Source organism: Oncorhynchus mykiss, chromosome 2 (genome assembly GCF_057628025.1).
Source record: "Oncorhynchus mykiss isolate SJ-2025 chromosome 2, ASM5762802v1, whole genome shotgun sequence".
Lineage (NCBI taxonomy): Eukaryota > Metazoa > Chordata > Actinopteri > Salmoniformes > Salmonidae > Oncorhynchus > Oncorhynchus mykiss.
The window spans coordinates 7,733,266-7,760,000 of NC_143023.1; the positions used below are offsets into that span (position 1 = coordinate 7,733,266).

General features: G+C 43.7%; 1 protein-coding gene across 11 annotated transcripts in view; it reads left to right on the plus strand.

The window, feature by feature from the left end:
• The window catches only part of LOC110514705 (kinesin-like protein KIF13A), a 181,244-nt gene that overhangs the window by 77,129 nt on the left and 77,380 nt on the right, over positions 1 to 26,735 (plus strand). For all 11 annotated transcript variants that reach the window (XR_016483789.1, XM_090187006.1, XM_090187024.1 and 8 more), the window contains exons 5-7: positions 1,527 to 1,619; positions 9,381 to 9,561; positions 23,352 to 23,439. Coding sequence is in view for 10 of the 11 variants with exons in the window: in XM_090187006.1 (XP_090043132.1) it covers positions 1,527 to 1,619; positions 9,381 to 9,561; positions 23,352 to 23,439 (362 nt within the window). In the remaining variant the exon portion in view is untranslated. The remainder of the gene's footprint in view (positions 1 to 1,526; positions 1,620 to 9,380; positions 9,562 to 23,351; positions 23,440 to 26,735) is intronic.

Here is a 26,735-nt window from a genome sequence, read left to right on the forward strand (position 1 = left end):
TAAACATTAGTGGCACTAACTAGATAAACATTAGCGGCACTAACTAGATAAACATTAGTGGCACTAACTAGATAAACATTAGTGGCACTAACTAGCTAAACATGTTTGTGGCACTAACTAGATAAACATTAGTGGCACTAACTAGCTAAACATGTTTGTGGCACTAACTAGATAAACATTAGCGGCACTAACTAGATAAACATTAGTGGCACTAACTAGATAAACATTAGTGGCACTAACTAGCTAAACATGTTTGTGGCACTAACTAGATAAACATTAGTGGCACTAACTAGCTAAACATTAGTGGCACTAACTAGCTAAACATTAGTGGCACTAACTAGATAAACATTAGTGGCACTAACTAGATAAACATTAGTGGCACTAACTAGATAAACATTAGTGGCACTAACTAGCTAAACATGTTTGTGGCACTAACTAGATAAACATTAGTGGCACTAACTAGCTAAACATTAGTGGCACTAAGTAGCTAAACATGTTTGTGGCACTAACTAGATAAACATTAGTGGCACTAACTAGCTTAACATTAGTGGCACTAACTAGATAAACATTAGTGGCACTAACTAGATAAACATTAGTGGCACTAACTAGATAAACATTAGTGGCACTAACTAGATAAACATTAGTGGCACTAACTAGATAAACATTAGTGGCACTAACTAGATAAACATTAGTGGCACTAACTAGATAAACATTAGCAGCACTAACTAGATAAACATTAGTGGCACTAACTAGCTAAACATTAGTGGCACTAACTATTTACAATTTTTCACCCAGTTGGGGATGTGTGTGCTTCAGTGTGTTGTGTGCTTCAGTGTGTTGTGTGCTTCAGTGTGTGTGTGTGTGTGTGTGTGTGTGTGTGTGTGTGTGTGTGTGTGTGTGCTTCAGTGTGTGTGCTTCAGTGTGTGTGTGTGTGTGTGTGTGTGTGTGCTTCAGCTCGTGTGCTTCAGTGTGTGTGTGTGTGTGCTTCAGTGTGTGTGTGTGTGTGTGTGTGTGTGTGTGTGTGTGTGCTTCAGCTCGTGTGCTTCATGCTTAAGCGACAGCGGGACAATCTGTTCAGTGGAGGGTTGCCTGTAGGGTCTGTGCCACAGCTTTATTTAGCTACTAAACAGCTGCTTCATTTATCAGGAGGAGCATGACAGTTCTCTCTCTCTGTCTCCCTCTCTCTCTCTCTCTCCCGCTCTCTCTCTCTCTCTCCCTGTCCCTGTCTCTGTCTCTCTCTCTGTCTCTCTCTCTGTCTCTCTCTCTGTCTCTGTCTCTGTCTGTTTGTCTCTGTCGCTCTCTGTCTCTCTGTCTCTGTCTCTCTGTCTCTGTCTCTCTGTCTCTGTCTCTCTCTCTCTGTCTGTCTCTCTCTGTCTCTGTCTCTCTCTCTCTACACAGTGAGACTGTTTATTTGGGGCATTATAAAGGAAGTTTAACTGTTTATGGTTTAATGGTTGCTCTGTATGTTTATTCTGTATGTTTGTTTATCCTTCTGGTCTCCATGGTGACTGTTGTTTGTTTTGAAGGTCAAGAGGTGGTGTTCCAGTGCCTTGGTGAGGGAATACTGGAAAACGCCTTTCAGGGATACAATGCCTGCATTTTCGCCTACGGACAAACAGGTAACCGAGAACGTCTAGTGAGTACACACCATGAATACACCAGTCTAGTGAGTACACAGCATTAATACACCAGTCTAGTGAGTACACAGCATGAATACACCAGTCTAGTGAGTACACACCATGAATACACCAGTCTAGTGAGTACACAGCATGAATACACCAGTCTAGTGAGTACACAGCATGAATACACCAGTCTAGTGAGTACACAGCATGAATACACCAGTCTAGTGAGTACACAGCATGAATACACCAGTCTAGTGAGGACACAGCATGAATACACCAGTCTAGTGAGTACACAGCATGAATACACCAGTCTAGTGAGTACACAGCGTGAATACACCAGTCTAGTGAGTACACACCATGAATACACCAGTCTAGTGAGTACACAGCATGAATACACCAGTCTAGTGAGTACACAGCATGAATACACCAGTCTAGTGAGTACACAGCATGAATACACCAGTCTAGTGAGTACACACCATGAATACACCAGTCTAGTGAGTACACAACATTAATACACCAGTCTAGTGAGTACACAGCATGAATACACCAGTCTAGTGAGTACACAGCATGAATACACCAGTCTAGTGAGTACACAGCATGAATACACCAGTCTAGTGAGTACACAGCATGAATACACCAGTCTAGTGAGTACACAGCGTGAATACACCAGTCTAGTGAGTACACTGCATGAATACACCAGTCTAGTGAGTACACAGCATGAATACACCAGTCTAGTGAGTACACAGCATGAATACACCAGTCTAGTGAGTACACAGCATGAATACACCAGTCTAGTGAGTACACAGCATGAATACACCAGTCTAGTGAGTACACAGCATGAATACACCAGTCTAGTGAGTACACAGCATAAATACACCAGTCTAGTGAGTACACAGCATGAATACACCAGTCTAGTGAGTACACAGCATGAATACACCAGTCTAGTGAGTACACAGCATGAATACACCAGTCTAGTGAGTACACAGCATGAATACACCAGTCTAGTGAGTACACAGCATGAATACACCAGTCTAGTGAGTACACAGCATGAATACACCAGTCTAGTGAGTACACAGCATGAATACACCAGTCTAGTGAGTACACATCATGAATATACCAGTCTAGTGACAACACAGCATGAATATACCAGTCTAGTGAGTACACAGCATGAATACACCAGTCTAGTGAGTACACAGCATGAATACCCTAGGACCATGCCCCAGGAATACCTGACATGATGACTCCTTGCTGTCCCCAGTCCACCTGACTGTGCTGCTGCTCCAGTTTCAACTGTTCTGCCTTATTATTATTCGACCATGCTGGTCATTTATGAACATTTGAACATCTTGGCCATGTTCTGTTATAATCTCCACCCGGCACAGCCAGAAGAGTACTGGCCACCCCACATAGCCTGGTTCCTCTCTAGGTTTCTTCCTAGGTTTTGGCCTTTCTAGGGAGTTTTTCCTAGCCACCGTGCTTCTACACCTGCATTGCTTGCTGTTTGGGGTTTTAGGCTGGGTTTCTGTACAGCACTTTGAGATATCAGCTGATGTACGAAGGGCTATATAAATACATTTGATTTGATTTGATTTGATTTGAATACACCGTCTAGTGAGTACACAGCATGAATACACCAGTCTAGTGAGTACACATCATGAATACACCAGTCTAGTGAGTACACATCATGAATACACCAGTCTAGTGAGTACACAGCATTAATACACCAGTCTAGTGAGTACACATCATGAATACACCAGTCTAGTGAGTACAGTAAAGTAAGACCTATGAAGTAAGACCTATGAAGTAAGACTTATGAATTAAGGCCTATGAAGTAAGACCTATGAAGTATTACCTATGAAGTATTACCTATGAAGTAAGGCCTATGAAGTAAGGCCTATGAAGTAAGGCCTATGAAGTAAGGCCTATGAAGTATTACCTATGAAGTAAGGCCTATGAAGTAAGGCCTATGAAGTATTACCTATGAAGTAAGGCCTATGAAGTAAGGCCTATGAAGTAAGGCCTATGAAGTATTACCTATGAAGTAAGGCCTATGAAGTAAGACTTATGAAGTAAGGCCTATGAAGTAAGGCCTATGAAGTATTACCTATGAAGTATTACCTATGAAGTAAGGCCTATGAAGTAAGGCCTATGAAGTATTACCTATGAAGTAAGGCCTATGAAGTAAGGCCTATGAAGTAAGACTTATGAAGTAAGGCCTATGAAGTAAGGCCTATGAATTAAGGCCTATGAAGTAAGGCTGTTTATACTGAATTATTATGATGCAGGTGGGCAGGAAATATGTTAAAACAGGGCTGTGTTCAGAACAGCCTTAAGTAGCTCTGCAGGCATCATCATCTGCTTATGTCGTTCCATGCTAGGGGAGGAGAGGAGACAGCATATGTCTGTATCCCTCTTCCCTGGCCCTGCAGATACAGCACATCTGCGTCCCAAATGCCACCCTATTCCCTATATAGGGTACTACTTTTGACCAGGGCACATAGGGATACCCATAGGACTCTGGTCAAAAGTATATAGGGAATAGGGTGGCATTTGAGACACATTTAATGTATCCCTGCGTGGCCCTGCAGATGCACAACAAGAACAGGAAGCTTCAGTGTTTCTGATCACGCTAACTCAAGCTGGTGAATCGCTCAGCCCCGTATCCTTCCTCCCCAACACTAATGATTAGATCCTTGATCCGCTCTTCCTGTCCTGAAGAACAACCTGGAGCGGAGTGACACACCTTGGAAACAAAGGCTTTGGAGACCGCAGATAATATGGGATCGTCTGTATCTTCCCTGCTGTCACAGGGCTAACAGACACATTCAGAAGAGAGACTGTATACATGCAGGGATACTTAGAGATGTGTTTGATGTGTTGTCTTCTATAAATCCCCATTCATTTAGTAGTTGTGGTGTATTTCTACATGCAGGGTTTCAGTTTGCCAGTAGTTGTGGTGTATTTCTACATGCAGGGTTTCAGTTTGCCAGTAGTTGTGGTGTATTTCTACATGCAGGGTTTCAGTTTGCCAGTAGTTGTGGTGTATTTCTACATGCAGGGTTTCAGTTTGCCAGTAGTTGTGGTGTATTTCTACATGCAGGGTTTCAGTTTGCCAGTAGTTGTGGTGTATTTCTACATGCAGGGTTTCAGTTTGCCAGTAGTTGTGGTGTATTTCTACATGCAGGGTTTCAGTTTGCCAGTAGTTGTGGTGTATTTCTACATGCAGGGTTTCAGTTTGCCAGTAGTTGTGGTGTATTTCTACATGCAGGGTTTCAGTTTTCCAGTAGTTGTGGTGTATTTCTACATGCAGGGTTTCAGTTTGCCAGTAGTTGTGGTGTATTTCTACATGCAGGGTTTCAGTTTGCCAGTAGTTGTGGTGTATTTCTACATGCAGGGTTTCAGTTTTCCAGTAGTTGTGGTGTATTTCTACATGCAGGGTTTCAGTTTGCCAGTAGTTGTGGTGTATTTCTACATGCAGGGTTTCAGTTTGCCAGTAGTTGTGGTGTATTTCTACATGCAGGGTTTCAGTTTTCCAGTAGTTGTGGTGTATTTCTACATGCAGGGTTTCAGTTTGCCAGTAGTTGTGGTGTATTTCTACATGCAGGGTTTCAGTTTGCCAGTAGTTGTGGTGTATTTCTACATGCAGGGTTTCAGTTTGCCAGTAGTTGTGGTGTATTTCTACATGCAGGGTTTCAGTTTGCCAGTAGTTGTGGTGTATTTCTACATGCAGGGTTTCAGTTTGCCAGTAGTTGTGGTGTATTTCTACATGCAGGGTTTCAGTTTGCCAGTAGTTGTGGTGTATTTCTACATGCAGGGTTTCAGTTTGCCAGTAGTTGTGGTGTATTTCTACATGCAGGGTTTCAGTTTGCCAGTAGTTGTGGTGTATTTCTACATGCAGGGTTTCAGTTTGCCAGTAGTTGTGGTGTATTTCTACATGCAGGGTTTCAGTTTGCCAGTAGTTGTGGTGTATTTCTACATGCAGGGTTTCAGTTTGCCAGTAGTTGTGGTGTATTTCTACATGCAGGGTTTCAGTTTGCCAGTAGTTGTGGTGTATTTCTACATGCAGGGTTTCAGTTTTCCAGTAGTTGTGGTGTATTTCTACATGCAGGGTTTCAGTTTTCCAGTAGTTGTGGTGTATTTCTACATGCAGGGTTTCAGTTTGCCAGTAGTTGTGGTGTATTTCTACATGCAGGGTTTCAGTTTGCCAGTAGTTGTGGTGTATTTCTACATGCAGGGTTTCAGTTTGCCAGTAGTTGTGGTGTATTTCTACATGCAGGGTTTCAGTTTGCCAGTAGTTGTGGTGTATTTCTACATGCAGGGTTTCAGTTTTCCAGTAGTTGTGGTGTATTTCTACATGCAGGGTTTCAGTTTGCCAGTAGTTGTGGTGTATTTCTACATGCAGGGTTTCAGTTTGCCAGTAGTTGTGGTGTATTTCTACATGCAGGGTTTCAGTTTGCCAGTAGTTGTGGTGTATTTCTACATGCAGGGTTTCAGTTTGCCAGTAGTTGTGGTGTATTTCTACATGCAGGGTTTCAGTTTGCCAGTAGTTGTGGTGTATTTCTACATGCAGGGTTTCAGTTTGCCAGTAGTTGTGGTGTATTTCTACATGCAGGGTTTCAGTTTGCCAGTAGTTGTGGTGTATTTCTACATGCAGGGTTTCAGTTTGCCAGTAGTTGTGGTGTATTTCTACATGCAGGGTTTCAGTTTTCCAGTAGTTGACGTGTTTTGTTCGATGAAAAAAAGAAAAGAAAAGCAGATAAATAAAATAGGTCCCGGCCAAATTGACCGGGAGAAAAAAAAATCACATTGCAACAGAATGTTTTTTATTCATGGATGGAAATACCAGTCTATGTTCAGCGCATTCAGGAAGTATTCAGACCTCTTGACCTTTTTCCACATTTTGTAACGTTACAGCCTTATTCTAAAACTGATTAAATAAATAAAAATCCTCATCAATCTACACACAATAGTCCATAATGACAAAGCAAATTTTTGCACATTTATTAAAAATAAAAAAACTGAAATACCGAAGTATTCAGACCCTTTGCTATGAGACTTAAAATTGAGCTCAGTTGCATCTTGTTTCCATTGATCATCTTTGAGATGTTTCTACAACTTGATTGGAGTCCACCTGTGGTAAATTCAATTGATTGGACATGATTTGGAAAGGCTCACACCTGTCTATATAAGGTCCCACAGTTGACAGTGCATGTCACGTCAAAAACCAAGGCATGAAGTCGAAGGAATTGTCCATAGAGCTCAGAGACAGGATTGTGTCGAGGCACAGATCTGGGGAAGGGACCAAAACATTTCTGCAGCATTGAAGGTCCCCAAGAACACAGTGGCCTCTGTCATTCTTTAAATGTAATAAGTTTGGAACCACCAAGATTCTTCCTAGAGTTGGCCATCCAGCCAAACTAAGCAATCAGGGGAGAAGGGCCTTGGTCAGGGGAGGTGACCAAGAACCCGATGGTCACTCTGACAGAGCTCATGACTGATTAAATTCTTACTGCAGGTAGAGTGGCCAAAAGAAAGCCACTCCTAAGTAAAAGGCACATGACAGCCCACTTGGAGTTTGCCAAAAGGCACCTAAAGGACTCTCAGACCATGAGAAATAAGATTCTCTGGTCTGATGAAACCAAGATTGAATTCTTTGGCCTGAATACCAAGCGTCACATCTGGAGGAAACCTGGCACCATCCCTACAGTGAAGCATGGCGGTGGCAGCATCATGCTGTGGGGATGTTTTTCTGCGGCAGGGACTTGGGAGAATAGTCAGGATCGAAGGAAAGATGATCGAAGCAAAGTACAGAGTTCCTTGATGAAAAGCTGTTTCAAAGCACTCAGGACCTCAGACTGGGGCGAAGGTTCACCTTCCAACAGGACAACGACCCTAAACACACAGCCAAGACAACGCAGGAGTGGCTTCGGGACAAGTCTCTATATGTCCTTGAGTGGCCCAGCCAGAGCCCGGACTTGAAACAGATCGAACATCTCTGGAGAGACCTGAAAATAGCTGTGCAGCAACGCTCCCCATCCAACCTGACAGAGCTTGAGAGGATCTGCAGAGAAGAATGGGAGAAACTCCCCAATTACAGGTATGCCAAGCTTGTAGCGTCATACCCACGAAGACTTGAGGCTGTAATCACTGCCAAAGGTGCGTCAACAAAGTACTGAGTGAAGGGTCTGAATACTTACGTAAATGTGTTATTTCAGTTTTTATATTTAATAGATTGCACAAATGTCTAAAAACCTGTGTGGGTATTGTGTGTAGATTGATGAGGTAAAAAAATCATCCCAAGCTTACTATTGGCTCATTACTCCTGAATTTATTTAGGCTTGCCATAATAAAGGGGTTGAATATTTATTGACTCAAGACAGTTCATATTTTCATTTTTTGATTAGTTTGTTAACATCTCTAAAAACATAATTCCACGTTGACATTATGAGGTATTGTGTGTAGGCAAGTGACGACACAATCTAAATTGAATCCTTTTTAAATTCATGCTGTAACATAACATTTCTGAAGGCTGAAGTACAAGCTTGTGATTTGAAACAATCCACAGTTATTTTTTGAAAAGAAGATAATGATCCTCGATTCCTCTGTGTCTAAGTCATGCTCTCAGGTGAAGCATTTGAAATCATTTCCTTTCTTTCTGTATAGACAGGAGTAATTATAGAATTCTGACAAATGTATTTCAACTCATAGTTGTTGCATCTTAAGATCTCACCCTTTTCTAACAGTGATTTTAATCTCTGTCACATATGAACCGCTTTCATCAGGTGAGCCGTTTAGAATGGGGTTTTCTCGCAAATTGCATTTTGGGAAATGTTTGAAAAGGACGTTTTATTGGCCGCTTCACTACAGGAGCTCTCTTCTTAAGAGGCATTACAACCATCTACATGTGATTTCTGTCATTCGGAGCACCGTGGGTGGTCGCCCCCCCCCAATGGGTGACACACCCAATGCATATGGGCCCGGTGAAAATCTTTCTGGTCCCGTTTTCCTAACAGAAACCCTGCTGTAGTTCTAAACTGTCTGACTCAGGACCAAACGGTTGTCAGAATCCCTGAACAAACACATTTACAGACATGTTTTCAACACACCTGCAGTGAGCACATCAGATAGTTGCCGTAGAAACCCCCACAGACTTTGTTGTGGGCCTGTTTGCCAAACTCTCGGTTCAGATAAGTGATGGTCCCTTTCTCTCTGATCTCTACCCTTATTTTCTAAACAACATTGTTTCATTTACTAGTTTCTATTCGCTGCTGTTTAATCTCCGCTGTTGTTGCTTCCTGTCTCTCCCTGTAGGTTCTGGTGTCCAGTCTGTAGAGCTGGTGTGTAAAGGACTGTTGAAGTCTATATGTGTAGCTAAAGGCTCTGCTATGCTGTTGTCTCTGTCCCTTCCTGTCTCTCCCAGTAGGTTCTGGTGTCCAGTCTGTAGAGCTGGTGTGTACAGGACTGTTGAAGTCTATATGTGTAGCTAAAGGCTCTGCTATGCTGTTGTCTCTGTTCCTTCCTGTCTCTCCCTGTAGGTTCTGGTGTCCAGTCTGTAGAGCTGGTGTGTACAGGACTGTTGAAGTCTATATGTGTAGCTAAAGGCTCTGCTATGGTGTTGTCTCTGTCCCTTCCTGTCTCTCCCAGTAGGTTCTGGTGTCCAGTCTGTAGAGCTGGTGTGTACAGGACTGTTGAAGTCTATATGTGTAGCTAAAGGCTCTGCTATGCTGTTGTCTCTGTTCCTTCCTGTCCTCTCTGCAGGGTCAGGGAAGTCCTTCTCCATGATGGGGAATAAGAAGGCTCCAGGGCTGATCCCCAGGCTGTGCTGCTCCCTGTTTGAGAGGATCGGCCGGGAGGACAGCCAGGTTCTCTCCTTCAAGGTGGAGGTCTCCTACATGGAGATATATAACGAGAAGGTCCGTGACCTGCTGGACCCTAAAGGGTGAGTTTAGACGGACGGACGGATGGACACACACACACACACACACACACACACACACACACACATGCACGGATATGCACACACACGGACTGATGTGCAGATGGATGTACACACACACACACACACACACACACACACACACACACACACACACACTCTCTCTCTCTAACTTGACCAGTCTTTGAAGTAGCCTATCTCATGGACTATCAAACCTCGAGGGAAAGAGTGTCCTGACCTGAGCAGTGTTTTCCACGAGCACCTGCTGTCAGCTATACAGCTGGTTACACACTCATTTTCAGCTGGCTACTTTTTACACTTAAATCAACTAGGCACATTATTTACAATTCACAAGCCAGAAGAAAAGTCAGCCGAGCCCTCTCAGCTAGAATGAACACTATGCATCTTCTTGCAACCTATTGATAGGACAGGCACCTGTCAATCACAAAGTGAGCGATAACAGGGAAACACTTCTGATTTGACAGTCTGCTGTCTGTCCCGCCTCCCGGTTCCTGGGTGGGTGTGTTTTGTACACTGTGGTTGCAGTCAAATGTCTTTATACAGAGGGAGAGAGCATGATGCTCCTCCATCATCTATGCCAGTCAGTTTTCACGTCCAGTATAATGTGTTAATTAAGGACGAGTCAAAATCTACTTATTGTTTTCTGACACATTGATTTATTTGATTATATTCAGCGTTTCACATGCAGCCAGGAAGTGCTGGCGTATGGGCTTCCTGTACGCTGATTGGTTTATAAATGGTGTGGAACTGACCATATATCCTCACCCTTCATAAATCATGGGCTTCCTGTACGTTGATTGGTTTATACATGGTGTGGAACTGACCATATATCCTCACCCTTCATAAATCATGGGCTTCCTGTACGTTGATTGGTTTATAAATGGTGTGGAACTGACTGAATAAAGTTGATCTCATATATCCTCACCCTTCATAAATCACACAGCCTAGTTATACAGTATGTCCAGGATATCGCATCGGGACAAGTAAACTAAAGATGTTCCATATGAAGTCCCATCAGGACAAGACAACTAAAGATGTTCCATATGAAGTCTATCAGGACAGGTAAACTAAAGATGTTCCATATGAAGTCTATCAGGACAGGTAAACTAGGTAGGTTTTTTGGCGATTATCTGCAGATAAATGATGACAACATTGGATAAAGATGGTGAATCCTCCTCACTGCAGGAACAATAGGTAGACTAGTGTGGAGATAGCCCACGACTAGCACCTGCTTCAATAGGTAGACTAGTGTGGAGATAGCCCACGACTAGCACCTGCTTCAATAGGTAGACTAGTGTGGAGATAGCCCACGACTAGCACCTGCTTCAATAGGTAGACTAGTGTGGAGATAGCCCACGACTAGCACCAGCTTCAATAGGTAGACTAGTGTGGAGATAGCCCACGACTAGCACCAGCTTCAATAGGTAGACTAGTGTGGAGATAGCCCACGACTAGCACCAGCTTCAATAGGTAGACTAGTGTGGAGATAGCCCACGACTAGCACCAGCTTCAATAGGTAGACTAGTGTGGAGATAGCCCACGACTAGCACCAGCTTCAATAGGTAGACTAGTGTGGAGATAGCCCACGACTAGCACCAGCTTCAATAGGTAGACTAGTGTGGAGATAGCCCACGACTAGCACCTGCTTCAATAGGTAGACTAGTGTGGAGATAGCCCACGACTAGCACCTGCTTCAATAGGTAGACTAGTGTGGAGATAGCCCACGACTAGCACCTGCTTCAATAGGTAGGCTAGTGTGGAGATAGCCCACGACTAGCACCTGCTTCAATAGGTAGACTAGTGTGGAGATAGCCCACGACTAGCACCTGCTTCAATAGGTAGACTAGTGTGGAGATAGCCCACGACTAGCACCTGCTTCAATAGGTAGACTAGTGTGGAGATAGCCCACGACTAGCACCTGCTTCAATAGGTAGACTAGTGTGGAGATAGCCCACGACTAGCACCTGCTTCAATAGGTAGACTAGTGTGGAGATAGCCCACGACTAGCACCTGCTTCAATAGGTAGACTAGTGTGGAGATAGCCCACGACTAGCACCTGCTTCAATAGGTAGACTAGTGTGGAGATAGCCCACGACTAACACCTGCTTCAATAGGTAGGCTAGTGTGGAGATAGCCCACGACTAGCACCAGCTTCAATAGGTATGCTAGTGTGGAGATGGCCCACGACTAGCACCTGCTTCAATAGGTAGACTAGTGTGGAGATAGCCCACGACTAGCACCTGCTTCAATAGGTAGACTAGTGTGGAGATAGCCCACGACTAGCACCTGCTTCAATAGGTAGACTAGTGTGGAGATAGCCCACGACTAGCACCTGCTTCAATAGGTAGACTAGTGTGGAGATAGCCCACGACTAGCACCTGCTTCAATAGGTAGACTAGTGTGGAGATAGCCCACGACTAGCACCTGCTTCAATAGGTAGACTAGTGTGGAGATAGCCCACGACTAACACCTGCTTCAATAGGTAGGCTAGTGTGGAGATAGCCCACGACTAGCACCAGCTTCAATAGGTATGCTAGTGTGGAGATGGCCCACGACTAGCACCTGCTTCAATAGGTAGGCTAGTGTGGAGATAGCCCACGACTAGCACCTGCTTCAATAGGTAGGCTAGTGTGGAGATAGCCCACGACTAGCACCTGCTTCAATAGGTAGGCTAGTGTGGAGATAGCCCACGACTAGCACCTGCTTCAATAGGTAGACTAGTGTGGAGATAGCCCACGACTAGCACCTGCTTCAATAGGTAGGCTAGTGTGGAGATAGCCCACGACTAGCACCTGCTTCAATAGGTAGACTAGTGTGGAGATAGCCCACGACTAGCACCTGCTTCAATAGGTAGGCTAGTGTGGAGATAGCCCACGACTAGCACCAGCTTCAATAGGTAGACTAGTGTGGAGATAGCCCACGACTAGCACCTGCTTCAATAGGTAGACTAGTGTGGAGATAGCCCACGACTAGCACCTGCTTCAATAGGTAGACTAGTGTGGAGATAGCCCACGACTAGCACCTGCTTCAATAGGTAGGCTAGTGTGGAGATAGCCCACGACTAGCACCTGCTTCAATAGGTAGACTAGTGTGGAGATAGCCCACGACTAGCACCTGCTTCAATAGGTAGACTAGTGTGGAGATAGCCCACGACTAGCACCTGCTTCAATAGGTAGACTAGTGTGGAGATAGCCCACGACTAGCACCTGCTTCAATAGGTAGACTAGTGTGGAGATAGCCCACGACTAGCACCTGCTTCAATAGGTAGACTAGTGTGGAGATAGCCCACGACTAACACCTGCTTCAATAGGTAGGCTAGTGTGGAGATAGCCCACGACTAGCACCAGCTTCAATAGGTATGCTAGTGTGGAGATGGCCCACGACTAGCACCTGCTTCAATAGGTAGACTAGTGTGGAGATAGCCCACGACTAGCACCTGCTTCAATAGGTAGACTAGTGTGGAGATAGCCCACGACTAGCACCTGCTTCAATAGGTAGACTAGTGTGGAGATAGCCCACGACTAGCACCTGCTTCAATAGGTAGACTAGTGTGGAGATAGCCCACGACTAGCACCTGCTTCAATAGGTAGGCTAGTGTGGAGATGGCCCACGACTAGCACCTGCTTCAATAGGTAGGCTAGTGTGGAGATAGCCCACGACTAGCACCTGCTTCAATAGGTAGGCTAGTGTGGAGATAGCCCACGACTAGCACCTGCTTCAATAGGTAGGCTAGTGTGGAGATAGCCCACGACTAGCACCTGCTTCAATAGGTAGACTAGTGTGGAGATAGCCCACGACTAGCACCTGCTTCAATAGGTAGGCTAGTGTGGAGATAGCCCACGACTAGCACCTGCTTCAATAGGTAGACTAGTGTGGAGATAGCCCACGACTAGCACCTGCTTCAATAGGTAGGCTAGTGTGGAGATAGCCCACGACTAGCACCTGCTTCAATAGGTAGACTAGTGTGGAGATAGCCCACGACTAGCACCTGCTTCAATAGGTAGACTAGTGTGGAGATAGCCCACGACTAGCACCTGCTTCAATAGGTAGGCTAGTGTGGAGATAGCCCACGACTAGCACCTGCTTCAATAGGTAGACTAGTGTGGAGATAGCCCACGACTAGCACCTGCGTCAATCTTCAATAATATCTGTATTGCAGATTGTCTAGAAAATGCCTCTTAAAAGGAAGATTGAAGTCTGTGGAAGAAATATGTTGGTCAGTTGTTAAACAAGTATTTGTTTCAATAATAAATGACATACTGCAGAGAGTTGCAGACACTTGTTGAAATTCTTTCACTCATTGAACAATTGTTCTCTCTTCTCTGAACACGTAGGGGACCAGACCTTCACTGAGCATCTGTTCTGTTTATTCTACACCCATTCTTCCACCTGATACAGTTCCCATCACACTATTTGTTTGATTTAAATGTAACCTTTCATTTATTTGGGCTATTTACTTCATTTCTGTTTTAATACAGTACATACAGTAGGTCTGTTTTAATACAGTCTATACAGTAGGTCTGTTTTAATACAGTAGGTCTGTTTTAATACAGTCTATACAGTAGGTCTGTTTTAATACAGTAGGTCTGTTTTAATACAGTAGGTCTGTTTTAATACAGTCTATACAGTAGGTCTGTTTTAATACAGTTCATACAGTAGGTCTGTTTTAATACAGTAGGTCTGTTTTAACACAGTAGGTCTGTTTTAATACAGTCTATACAGTAGGTCTGTTTTAACACAGTACATACAGTAGGTCTGTTTTAATACAGTAGGTCTGTTTTATCACAGTAGGTCTGTTTTAATACAGTACATACAGTAGGTCTGTTTTAACACAGTACATACAGTAGGTCTGTTTTAATACAGTAGGTCTGTTTTAATACAGTACATACAGTAGGTCTGTTTTAATACAGTTCATACAGTAGGTCTGTTTTAATACAGTAGGTCTGTTTTAATACAGTTCATACAGTAGGTCTGTTTTAATACAGTAGGTCTGTTTTAATACAGTAGGTCTGTTTTAATACAGTTCATACAGTAGGTCTGTTTTAACACAGTAGGTCTGTTTTAATACAGTACATACAGTAGGTATGTTTTAATACAGTAGGTCTGTTTTAATACAGTTCATACAGTATGTCTGTTTTAATACAGTAGGTCTGTTTTAATACAGTTCATACAGTAGGTCTGTTTTAATACAGTAGGTCTGTTTTAATACAGTAGGTCTGTTTTAATACAGTAGGTCTGTTTTAATACAGTACATACAGTAGGTCTGTTTTAATACAGTTCATACAGTAGGTCTGTTTTAATACAGTAGGTCTGTTTTAATACAGTTCATACAGTAGGTCTGTTTTAATACAGTAGGTCTGTTTTAATACAGTAGGTCTGTTTTAATACAGTAGGTCTGTTTTAATACAGTACATACAGTAGGTCTGTTTTAATACAGTTCATACAGTAGGTCTGTTTTAATACAGTAGGTCTGTTTTAATACAGTCCAAACAGTAGGTCTGTTTTAATACAGTAGGTCTGTTTTAATACAGTAGGTCTGTTTTAATACAGTTCATACAGTAGGTCTGTTTTAATACAGTAGGTCTGTTTTAATACAGTCTATACAGTAGGTCTGTTTTAATACAGTTCATACAGTAGGTCTGTTTTAATACAGTAGTTCTGTTTTAATACAGTAGGTCTGTTTTAATACAGTCTATACAGTAGGTCTGTTTTAATACAGTAGGTCTGTTTTAACACAGTACATACAGTAGGTCTGTTTTAATACAGTAGGTCTGTTTTAACACAGTACATACAGTAGGTCTGTTTTAATACAGTAGGTCTGTTTTAATACAGTACATACTGTAGGTCTTGTGGCATTCTAATGATCTTGGATCCAATCCCAGTCGGCCAGATACCCAATCAGCTCTCTGTGTACAAGCTCTCCTCTTGTTCCCAGTCTATAGGCACGTGTCCGTGTACACAATGAAGCTCTGGGACCTTATGTTGACTGTCAAGTATTTTCTGATTCAGCTGCATTCTTAACAGATCTCATTCAGTCTGCGTCTGACAGGAGGGAGGGCGGTAAGGGAGGGTTAACTGACTGAGTGTGTATCAGGTACAGCTGTTAGAGAGCAGGGGTGGGTGGGTGTGGACACTGGACAGCCTTAGAGAGGGACAACATTGGAGCTCTCTGTCTGTGTAGCTGCAGATGTCTGTGAGAGGATATAGCCAAGTCAGTCCCAGCTCCATGCAACTGACCTCTCTGTTATTTCCTGGCTTAGACCCACTCTCTCTGTCTCTCTCTCTCTGTGTGTCTCTCTCTCTCTCTCGGTCTCTCTCTCTCGGTCTCTCTCTCTCTCTGTCTCTCTCTCTCTGTGTGTCTCTCTCTCTCTCTCGGTCTCTCTCTCTCGGTCTCTCTCTCTCTCTCTCACGGTCTCTCTCTCCCTCTCACGGTCTCTCTCTCTCTCTCTCTCTCTCTCTCTCTCTCTCTCTCTCTCTCTCTCTCTCTCTCTCTCACCTCTCTGTCTCTCTCTCTCACCTTCTCTATCTCTCTCTCTCACCTTCTCTCTCTCTCTCTCTCACCTTCTCTCTCTCTCACCTTCTCTCTCTCTCACCTTCTCTGTCTCTCTCTCTCACCTTCTCTATCTCTCTCTCTCTCACCTTCTCTCTCTCTCTCTCACCTTCTCTCTCTCTCACCTTCTCTCTCTCTCACCTTCTCTGTCTCTCTCTCTCACCTCTCTGTCTCTCTCTCTCACCTCTCTGTCTCTCTCTCTCACCTTCTCTATCTCTCTCTCTCTCACTCACCTTCTCTCTCTCTCTCTCACCTTCTCTCTCTCTCACCTTCTCTATCTCTCTCTCTCTCTCTCACCTTCTCTCTCTCTCTCTCACCTTCTCTCTCTCTCACCTTCTCTCTCTCTCACCTTCTCTGTCTCTCTCTCAGTCTCTCTCTCACCTTCTCTCTCTCTCACCTTCTCTCTCTCTCACCTTCTCTGTCTCTCTCTCACCTTCTCTGTCTCTCTCTCAGTCTCTCTCTCACCTTCTCTCTCTCTCTCAGTCTCTCTCTCACCTTCTCTCTCTCTCACCTTCTCTGTCTCTCTCTCACTCTCTCTCTCTCACCTTCTCTCGCTCTCTCTGTCTCTCTCTCTCGCTCTCTGTGTGTGTGTGTGTTCAATTCAATTTAAGGGTTTTATTGTCATGGGAAACATGTGTTTACATTGCCAAAGCAAGTGAAATAGATAATAACCAATACAAAATTATAATGTGACCATAAGCATTACACTTACAAAGTTCCAAACAAATAAAGACATTTCAAAAGTCATATTATGTCTTTATACAGTGTTGTACTGATGTGCAAATAGTTAAAGTACAAAAGGGAAAATAAATATGTGTATCTCTGTGTGTAGCTCTGTATATATCTCTGTATATATCTCTATGTGTAGCTCTGTATATATCTCTGTATATATCTCTATGTGTAGCTCTGTATATATCTCTGTATATATCTCTATGTGTAGCTCTGTATATATCTCTGTATATATCTCTATGTGTAGCTCTGTATATACAGTGCCTTGCGAAAGTATTCGGCCCCCTTGCACTTTGCGACCTTTTGCCACATTTCAGGCTTCAAACATAAAGATATAAAACTGTATTTTTTTGTGAAGAATCAACAACAAGTGGGACACAATCATGAAGTGGAACGACATTTATTGGATATTTCTAACTTTTTTAACAAATCAAAAACTGAAAAATTGGGCGTGCAAAATTATTCAGCCCCTTTACTTTCAGTGCAGCAAACTCTCTCCAGAAGTTCAGTGAGGATCTCTGAATGATCCAATGTTGACCTAAATGACTAATGATGATAAATACAATCCACCTGTGTGTAATCAAGTCTCCGTATAAATGCACCTGCACTGTGATAGTCTCAGAGGTCCGTTAAAAGCGCAGAGAGCATCATGAAGAACAAGGAACACACCAGGCAGGTCCGAGATACTGTTGTGAAGAAGTTTAAAGCCGGATTTGGATACAAAAAGATTTCCCAAGCTTTAAACATCCCAAGGAGCACTGTGCAAGCGATAATATTGAAATGGAAGGAGTATCAGACCACTGCAAATCTACCAAGACCTGGCCGTCCCACTAAACTTTCAGCTCATACAAGGAGAAGACTGATCAGAGATGCAGCCAAGAGGCCCATGATCACTCTGGATGAACTGCAGAGATATACAGCTGAGGTGGGAGACTCTGTCCATAGGACAACAATCAGTCGTATATTGCACAAATCTGGCCTTTATGGAAGAGTGGCAAGAAGAAAGACATTTCTTAAAGATATCCATAAAAAGTGTTGTTTAAAGTTTGCCACAAGCCACCTGGGAGACACACCAAACATGTGGAAGAAGGTGCTCCGGTCAGATTAAACCAAAATTGAACTTTTTGGCAACAATGCAAAACGTTATGTTTGGCGTAAAAGCAACACAGCTGAACACACCATCCCCACTGTCAAACATGGTGGTGGCAGCATCATGGTTTGGGCCTGCTTTTCTTCAGCAGGGACAGGGAAGATGGTTAAAATTGATGGGAAGATGGATGGAGCCAAATACAGGACCATTCTGGAAGAAAACCTGATGGAGTCTGCAAAAGACCTGAGACTGGGACGGAGATTTGTCTTCCAACAAGACAATGATCCAAAACATAAAGCAAAATCTACAATGGAATGGTTCAAAAATAAACATATCCAGGTGTTAGAATGGCCAAGTCAAAGTCCAGACCTGAATCCAATCGAGAATCTGTGGAAAGAACTGAAAACTGCTGTTCACAAATGCTCTCCATCCAACCTCACTGAGCTCGAGCTGTTTTGCAAGGAGGAATGGGAAAAAATGTCAGTCTCTCGATGTGCAAAACTGATAGAGACATACCCCAAGCGACTTACAGCTGTAATCGCAGCAAAAGGTGGCGCTACAAAGTATTAACTTAAGGGGGCTGAATAATTTTGCACGCCCAATTTTTCAGTTTTTGATTTGTTAAAAAAGTTTGAAATATCCAATAAATGTCGTTCCACTTCATGATTGTGTCCCACTTGTTGTTGATTCTTCACAAAAAAATACAGTTTTATATCTTTATGTTTGAAGCCTGAAATGTGGCAAAAGGTCGCAAAGTTCAAGGGGGCCGAATACTTTTGCAAGGCACTGTATCTCTGTATATATCTCTATGTGTAGCTCTGTATATATCTCTGTATATATCTCTGTATATATCTCTGTATATATCTCTATGTGTAGCTCTGTGTATATATATATGTGTGTATCTCTGTATATATCTCTGTATATATCTCTATGTGTAGCTCTGTATATATCTCTGTGTGTAGCTCTGTATATATATCTGTGTGTATCTCTGTATATATCTCTGTATATATCTCTATGTGTAGCTCTGTATATATATCTGTGTGTATCTCTGTATATATCTCTGTATATATCTCTGTGTGTATCTCTGTATATATCTCTGTGTATATCTGTATATATCTCTGTGTGTATCTCTGTGTGTATCTCTGTATATATCTCTGTATATATCTCTATGTGTAGCTCTGTATATATATCTGTGTGTATCTCTGTATATATCTCTGTATATATCTCTGTGTGTATCTCTGTATATATCTCTGTGTATATCTGTATATATCTCTGTGTGTATCTCTGTGTGTATCTCTGTATATATATCTGTGTGTATCTCTGTGTGTATCTCTGTATATATATCTTTGTGTATCTCTGTATATATATCTATGTATATCTGTATATAGCTCTGTGTGTATCTCTGTATATAGCTCTGTGTGTATCTCTGTATATATCTCTTTGTGTATCTCTGTATATATCTCTATATATACCTCTGTGTGTATCTCCGTATATATCTCTGTGTGTACCTCTGTATTTCTGTATATATCTCTGTGTGTATCTCTGTGTATCTCAGTGTCTCATCAGTTTGTAGGCTGACCACTCTGAACTTTCCCTCTCTGTCTGTCATCCCCTGTTGTAAACCTAGAGGCAGGCCACACACACACACACACACACACACACACACACACACACACACACACACACACACACACACACACACTTCCCCCTGTCTGTCCTCCCCTGTTGTTAGACCTATTGATTTGAACAGAGAGCAGTCAGTTGGAGCTGTGAACTTGAGTTTTGTCAACCTCTGTAAATCTACTTCCCCAGAGAGAGAGAGGAGGCCTATATAGTGATATATGGTCTGTGTGTGTAGGTGAGAGAGAGGAGGCCTATATAGTGATATATGGTCTGTGTGTGTAGGTGAGAGAGAGGAGGCCTATATAGTGATATATAGTCTGTGTGTGTAGGTGAGAGAGAGGAGGCCTATATAGTGATATATAGTCTGTGTGTGTAGGTGAGAGAGAGGAGGCCTATATAGTGATATATAGTCTGTGTGTGTAGGTGAGAGAGAGGAGGCCTATATAGTGATATATGGTCTGTGTGTGTAGGTGAGAGAGATGAGGCCTATATAGTGATATATAGTCTGTGTTTGTAGGTGAGATAGAGGAGGCCTATATAGTGATATATAGTCTCTGTGTGTAGGTGAGAGAGAGGAGGCCTATATAGTGATATATAGTCTGTGTGTGTAGGTGAGAGAGAGAGAGGAGGCCTATATAGTGATATATAGTCTGTGTGTGTAGGTGAGAGAGAGGAGGCCTATATAGTGATATATAGTCTGTGTGTGGGTGAGAGAGAGAGAGGAGGCCTATATAGTGATATATAGTCTGTGTGTGTAGGTGAGAGAGAGGAGGCCTATATAGAGATATATAGTCTGTGTGTGTAGGTGAGAGAGAGAGAGGAGGCCTATATAGTGATATATAGTCTGTGTGTGTAGGTGAGAGAGAGAGAGGAGGCCTATATAGTGATATATAGTCTGTGTGTGTAGGTGAGAGAGAGGAGGCCTATATAGTGATATATAGTCTGTGTGTGTAGGTGAGAGAGAGGAGGCCTATATAGTGATATATGGTCTGTGTGTGTAGGTGAGAGAGAGGAGGCCTATATAGTGATATATAGTCTGTGTTTGTAGGTGAGAGAGAGGAGGCCTATATAGTGATATATGGTCTGTGTGTGTAGGTGAGAGAGAGGAGGCCTATATAGTGATATATAGTCTGTGTGTGTAGGTGAGAGAGAGGAGGCCTATATAGTGATATATGGTCTGTGTGTGTAGGTGAGAGAGAGGAGGCCTATATAGTGATATATAGTCTGTGTGTGTAGGTGAGAGAGAGGAGGCCTATATAGTGATATATAGTCTGTGTGTGTAGGTGAGAGAGAGGAGGCCTATATAGTGATATATAGTCTGTGTGTGTAGGTGAGAGAGAGGAGGCCTATATAGTGATATATGGTCTGTGTGTGTAGGTGAGAGAGATGAGGCCTATATAGTGATATATAGTCTGTGTTTGTAGGTGAGATAGAGGAGGCCTATATAGTGATATATAGTCTCTGTGTGTAGGTGAGAGAGAGGAGGCCTATATAGTGATATATAGTCTGTGTGTGTAGGTGAGAGAGAGAGAGGAGGCCTATATAGTGATATATAGTCTGTGTGTGTAGGTGAGAGAGAGGAGGCCTATATAGTGATATATAGTCTGTGTGTGGGTGAGAGAGAGAGAGGAGGCCTATATAGTGATATATAGTCTGTGTGTGTAGGTGAGAGAGAGGAGGCCTATATAGAGATATATAGTCTGTGTGTGTAGGTGAGAGAGAGAGAGGAGGCCTATATAGTGATATATAGTCTGTGTGTGTAGGTGAGAGAGAGAGAGGAGGCCTATATAGTGATATATAGTCTGTGTGTGTAGGTGAGAGAGAGGAGGCCTATATAGTGATATATAGTCTGTGTGTGTAGGTGAGAGAGAGGAGGCCTATATAGTGATATATGGTCTGTGTGTGTAGGTGAGAGAGAGGAGGCCTATATAGTGATATATAGTCTGTGTTTGTAGGTGAGAGAGAGGAGGCCTATATAGTGATATATGGTCTGTGTGTGTAGGTGAGAGAGAGGAGGCCTATATAGTGATATATAGTCTGTGTGTGTAGGTGAGAGAGAGGAGGCCTATATAGTGATATATGGTCTGTGTGTGTAGGTGAGAGAGAGGAGGCCTATATAGTGATATATGGTCTGTGTGTGTAGGTGAGAGAGAGGAGGCCTATATAGTGATATATAGTCTGTGTGTGTAGGTGAGAGAGAGGAGGCCTATATAGTGATATATAGTCTGTGTGTGTAGGTGAGAGAGAGGAGGCCTATATAGTGATATATAGTCTGTGTGTGTAGGTGAGAGAGAGGAGGCCTATATAGTGATATATAGTCTGTGTGTGTGGGTGAGAGAGAGAGAGGAGGCCTATATAGTGATATATAGTCTGTGTGTGTAGGTGAGAGAGATGAGGCCTATATAGTGATATATAGTCTGTGTGTGTAGGTGAGAGAGGGGGGTGGAGGGTTGGGGGGCGATAAGTCGACCGTCACTGATCTCAAGCTTTCCCACCCCTTCTGGCAAACAGCCAAGTGAAGATCAGGTTCAACCCATCTGCACCACCTAGTGAAGAACACACACACACACACACACATATACTGCACCACCTAGTGAAGAACACACACACACACACATACACACACATACACATACTGCACCACCTAGTGAAGAACACACATACACACACACACACACACACACACATACACACACACATACTGCACCACCTAGTGAAGAACACACACACACACACACACACACACACACACACACACACTGCACCAGCTAGTGAAGAACACACACACACACACACACACACACACACATACTGCACCACCTAGTGAAGAACACACACACATACACACACACACACACACATACACACACACATACTGCACCACCTAGTGAAGAACACACACACACACACACACACACACACACACACTGCACCAGCTAGTGAAGAACACACACACATACGCACACACATACTGCACCACCTAGTGAAGAACACACACACATACACACACACACACACACTGCACCAGCTAGTGAAGAACACACACACATACTGCACCACCTAGTGAAGAACACACACACATACACACACACACATACTGCACCAGCTAGTGAAGAACACACACACATACACACACACACACTGCACCAGCTAGTGAAGAACACACACACACACACACATATACTGCACCACCTAGTGAAGAACACACACACACACACACACACACACACACACATACACACACATACACATACTGCACCACCTAGTGAAGAACACACACACACACACACACACACACACACATACACACACACATACTGCACCACCTAGTGAAGAACACACACACACACACACACACACACACACACACACACATACTGCACCACCTAGTGAAGAACACACACACATACACACACACACACTGCACCACCTAGTGAAGAACACACACACATACACACACACACACTGCACCAGCTAGTGAAACATCTAGCAGTCTTCAGTCACAGTGCTTTGTAAAATGTAATGTTGTCAGATTGGATTATCCTAACGTAGATGGATGGGCAGGTTGTATTCACTTTTCCATAGCTGGGGGGGGTCGGTCGGTCGGTACTATCGGGGGGGCCACAATGTCTCAAGTGGATTTCCTAGAGTTGTAAAATGTGGGCTATCAGTGCAGCAACAGCAGCCTTCTCTGTTATCCCTCTCTCTCTCACCCCTCCATACCATTCATTTAGCTCAGGGACTAAAATATGTCTGTGGTTTATCTCTTCCTCTGTCCAGGAGTCGTCAGTCTCTGAAGGTCAGAGAGCACAAGGTTCTGGGTCCGTATGTGGACGGTCTGTCACAACTGGCGGTCACCAACTTTGAGGTGAGTACAGCTCCTTTAGAGACAGGGAGATGCCCACCTGGGTAGGAGAGGTGGAGACAGGGAGATGTCCACCTGGGTAGGTGAGGTGGAGACAGGGAGATGCCCACCTGGGTAGGAGAGGTGGAGACAGGGAGATGCCCACCTGGGTAGGAGAGGTGGAGACAGGGAGATGTCCACCTGGGTAGGTGAGGTGGAGCCAGGGAGATGTCCACCTGGGTAGGAGAGGTAGAGACAGGGAGATGTCCACCTGGGTAGGAGAGGTGGAGACAGGGAGATGTCCACCTGGGTAGGTGAGTACATACAGCTCCTTTAGAGACAGGGAGATGTCCACCTGGGTAGGAGAGGTGGAGACAGGGAGATGTCCACCTGGGTAGGTGAGTACATACAGCTCCTTTAGAGACAGGGAGATGTCCACCTGGGTAGGTGAGTACATACAGCTCCTTTAGAGACGGGGAGATGTCCACCTGGGTAGGAGAGGTGGAGACAGGGAGATGTCCACCTGGGTAGGAGAGGTGGAGACAGGGAGATGTCCACCTGGGTAGGAGAGGTGGAGACAGGGAGATATCCACCTGGGTAGGTGAGGTGGAGACAGGGAGATGCCCACCTGGGTAGGTGAGGTGGAGACAGGGAGATGCCCACCTGGGTAGGTGAGGTGGAGACAGGGAGATGTCCACCTGGGTAGGAGAGGTGGAGACAGGGAGATGTCCACCTGGGTAGGAGAGGTGGAGACAGGGAGATGTCCACCTGGGTAGGAGAGGTGGAGACAGGGAGATGTCCACATGGGTAGGAGAGGTGGAGACAGAGAGATGTCCACATGGGTAGGAGAGGTGGAGACAGAGAGATGTCCACATGGGTAGGTGAGGTGCTGACAGGCAGAGTACAGCACTTAGATAAGGAAATAAAAGCCTCGCTCTGTGTCTCCAATACAATGAACATATGGTTTTGACAGCTGTGCTACCTTCATCACAGTTTCATTTCATCACTCCTTTTACCATCACAGTCTCCAGGATTACCATAGAGAACTGTGTATTACTATAGAGAACTGTGTATTATCATAGAGAACTGTGTATTACCATAGAGAACTGTGTATTACCATAGAGAACTGTGTATTATCATAGAGAACTGTGTATTACCATAGAGAACTGTGTATTACCATAGAGAACTGTGTATTACCATAGAGAACTATGTGTTACTATAGAGAACTATGTGTTACTATAGAGAACGGCTCATTACCATAGAGAACTATGTATTATCATAGAGAACTGTGTATTACCATAGAGAACTGTGTATTACCATAGAGAACTGTGTATTACCATAGAGAACTGTGTATTACCATAGAGAACTATGTGTTACTATAGAGAACTATGTGTTACCATAGAGAACGGCTCATTACCATAGAGAACTGTGTATTACCATAGAGAACGGCTCATTACCATAGAGAACTGTGTATTACCATAGAGAACTGTGTATTACCATAGAGAACGGTGTATTACCATAGAGAACGGCTCATTACCATAGAGAACTGTGTATTACCATAGAGAACTGTGTATTACCATAGAGAACTGTGTATTACCATAGAGAACTGTGTATTACCATAGAGAACGGCCCATTACCATAGAGAACGGTGTATTACCATAGAGAATGGTCCATTACCATAGAGAACTGTGTATTACTATAGAGAACTGTGTATTACCATAGAGAACGGTGTATTACCATAGAGAACGGCTCATTACCATAGAGAACTTTGTATTACCATAGAGAACTGGGTATTACCAGAGAGAACTGTGTATTACCAGAGAGAACTGTGTATTACCATAGAGAACGGCTCATTACCATAGAGAACTGTGTATTACCATAGAGAACTGTGTATTACCATAGAGAACTGTGTATTACCATAGAGAACTGTGTATTACCATAGAGAACTGGGTATTACCAGAGAGAACTGTGTATTACCAGAGAGAACTGTGTATTACCATAGAGAACGGCTCATTACCATAGAGAACTGTGTATTACCATAGAGAACTGGGTATTACCAGAGAGAACTGTGTATTACCAGAGAGAACTGTGTATAACCATAGAGAACTGTGTATTACCATAGAGAACTGTGTATTACCATAGAGAACGGCTCATTACCATAGAGAACTGTGTATTACCATAGAGAACGGCTCACTACCATAGAGAACGTACCATTACCATAGAGAACTGTGTATTACTATAGAGAACTGTGTATTACCATAGAGAACTGTGTATTACCATAGAGAACGGCCCATTACCATAGAGAACTGTGTATTACTATAGAGAACTGTGTATTACCATAGAGAACTGTGTATTACCATAGAGAACGTTCCATTACCATAGAGAACTGTGTATTACCATAGAGAACTGTGTATTACCGTAGAGAACTGTGTATTACCATAGAGAACTATGTGTTACTATAGAGAACTGTGTATTACCATAGAGAACTGTGTATTACCATAGAGAACGGTCCATTACCATAGAGAACTGTGTATTACCATAGTCCCCTCCATCCATAGTCCCCTCCATCCATAGTCCCCTCAATCCATAGTCCCTCCATCCATAGTCCCCTCCATCCATTTTCCCTCCATCTATAGCCCCCTCCATCCATAGTCCCTCCATCCATAGTCCCCCTCCATCCATTTTCCCTCCATCTATAGTCCTTCCATCCATAGTCCCTTCATCCATAGTCCCCTCCATCCATAGTCCCTCCACCCATAGTCCCTCCATCCATTTTCCCTCCATCTATAGTCCTTCCATCCATAGTCCCTCCATCCTTAGTCCCCTCCATCCTTAGTCCCCTCCATCCATAGTCCCCTCCATCCATAGCCCCCTCCATCCATAGCCTCCTCCATCCATAGCCCCCTCCATCCATAGTCCCTCCATCCATAGTCCCCTCCATCCATAGTCCCCTCCATCCATAGCCCCCTCCATCCATAGTCCCTCCATCCATAGTCCCCTCCATCCATAGTCCCTCCATCCATAGCCCCCTCCATCCATAGTCCCCTCCATCCATAGCCCCCTCCATCCATAGTCCCTCCATCCATAGTCCCCTCCATCCATAGTCCCTCCATCCATAGTCCCCTCCATCCATAGCCCCCTCCATCCATAGTCTCCTCCATCCATAGTCCCCTCCATCCATAGTCCCTCCATCCATAGTCCCCTCCATCCATAGTCCCTCCATCCATAGTCCCCTCCATCCATAGTCTCCTCCATCCATAGTCCCCTCCATCCATAGTCTCTCCATCCATAGTCCCCTCCATCCATAGCCCCCTCCATCC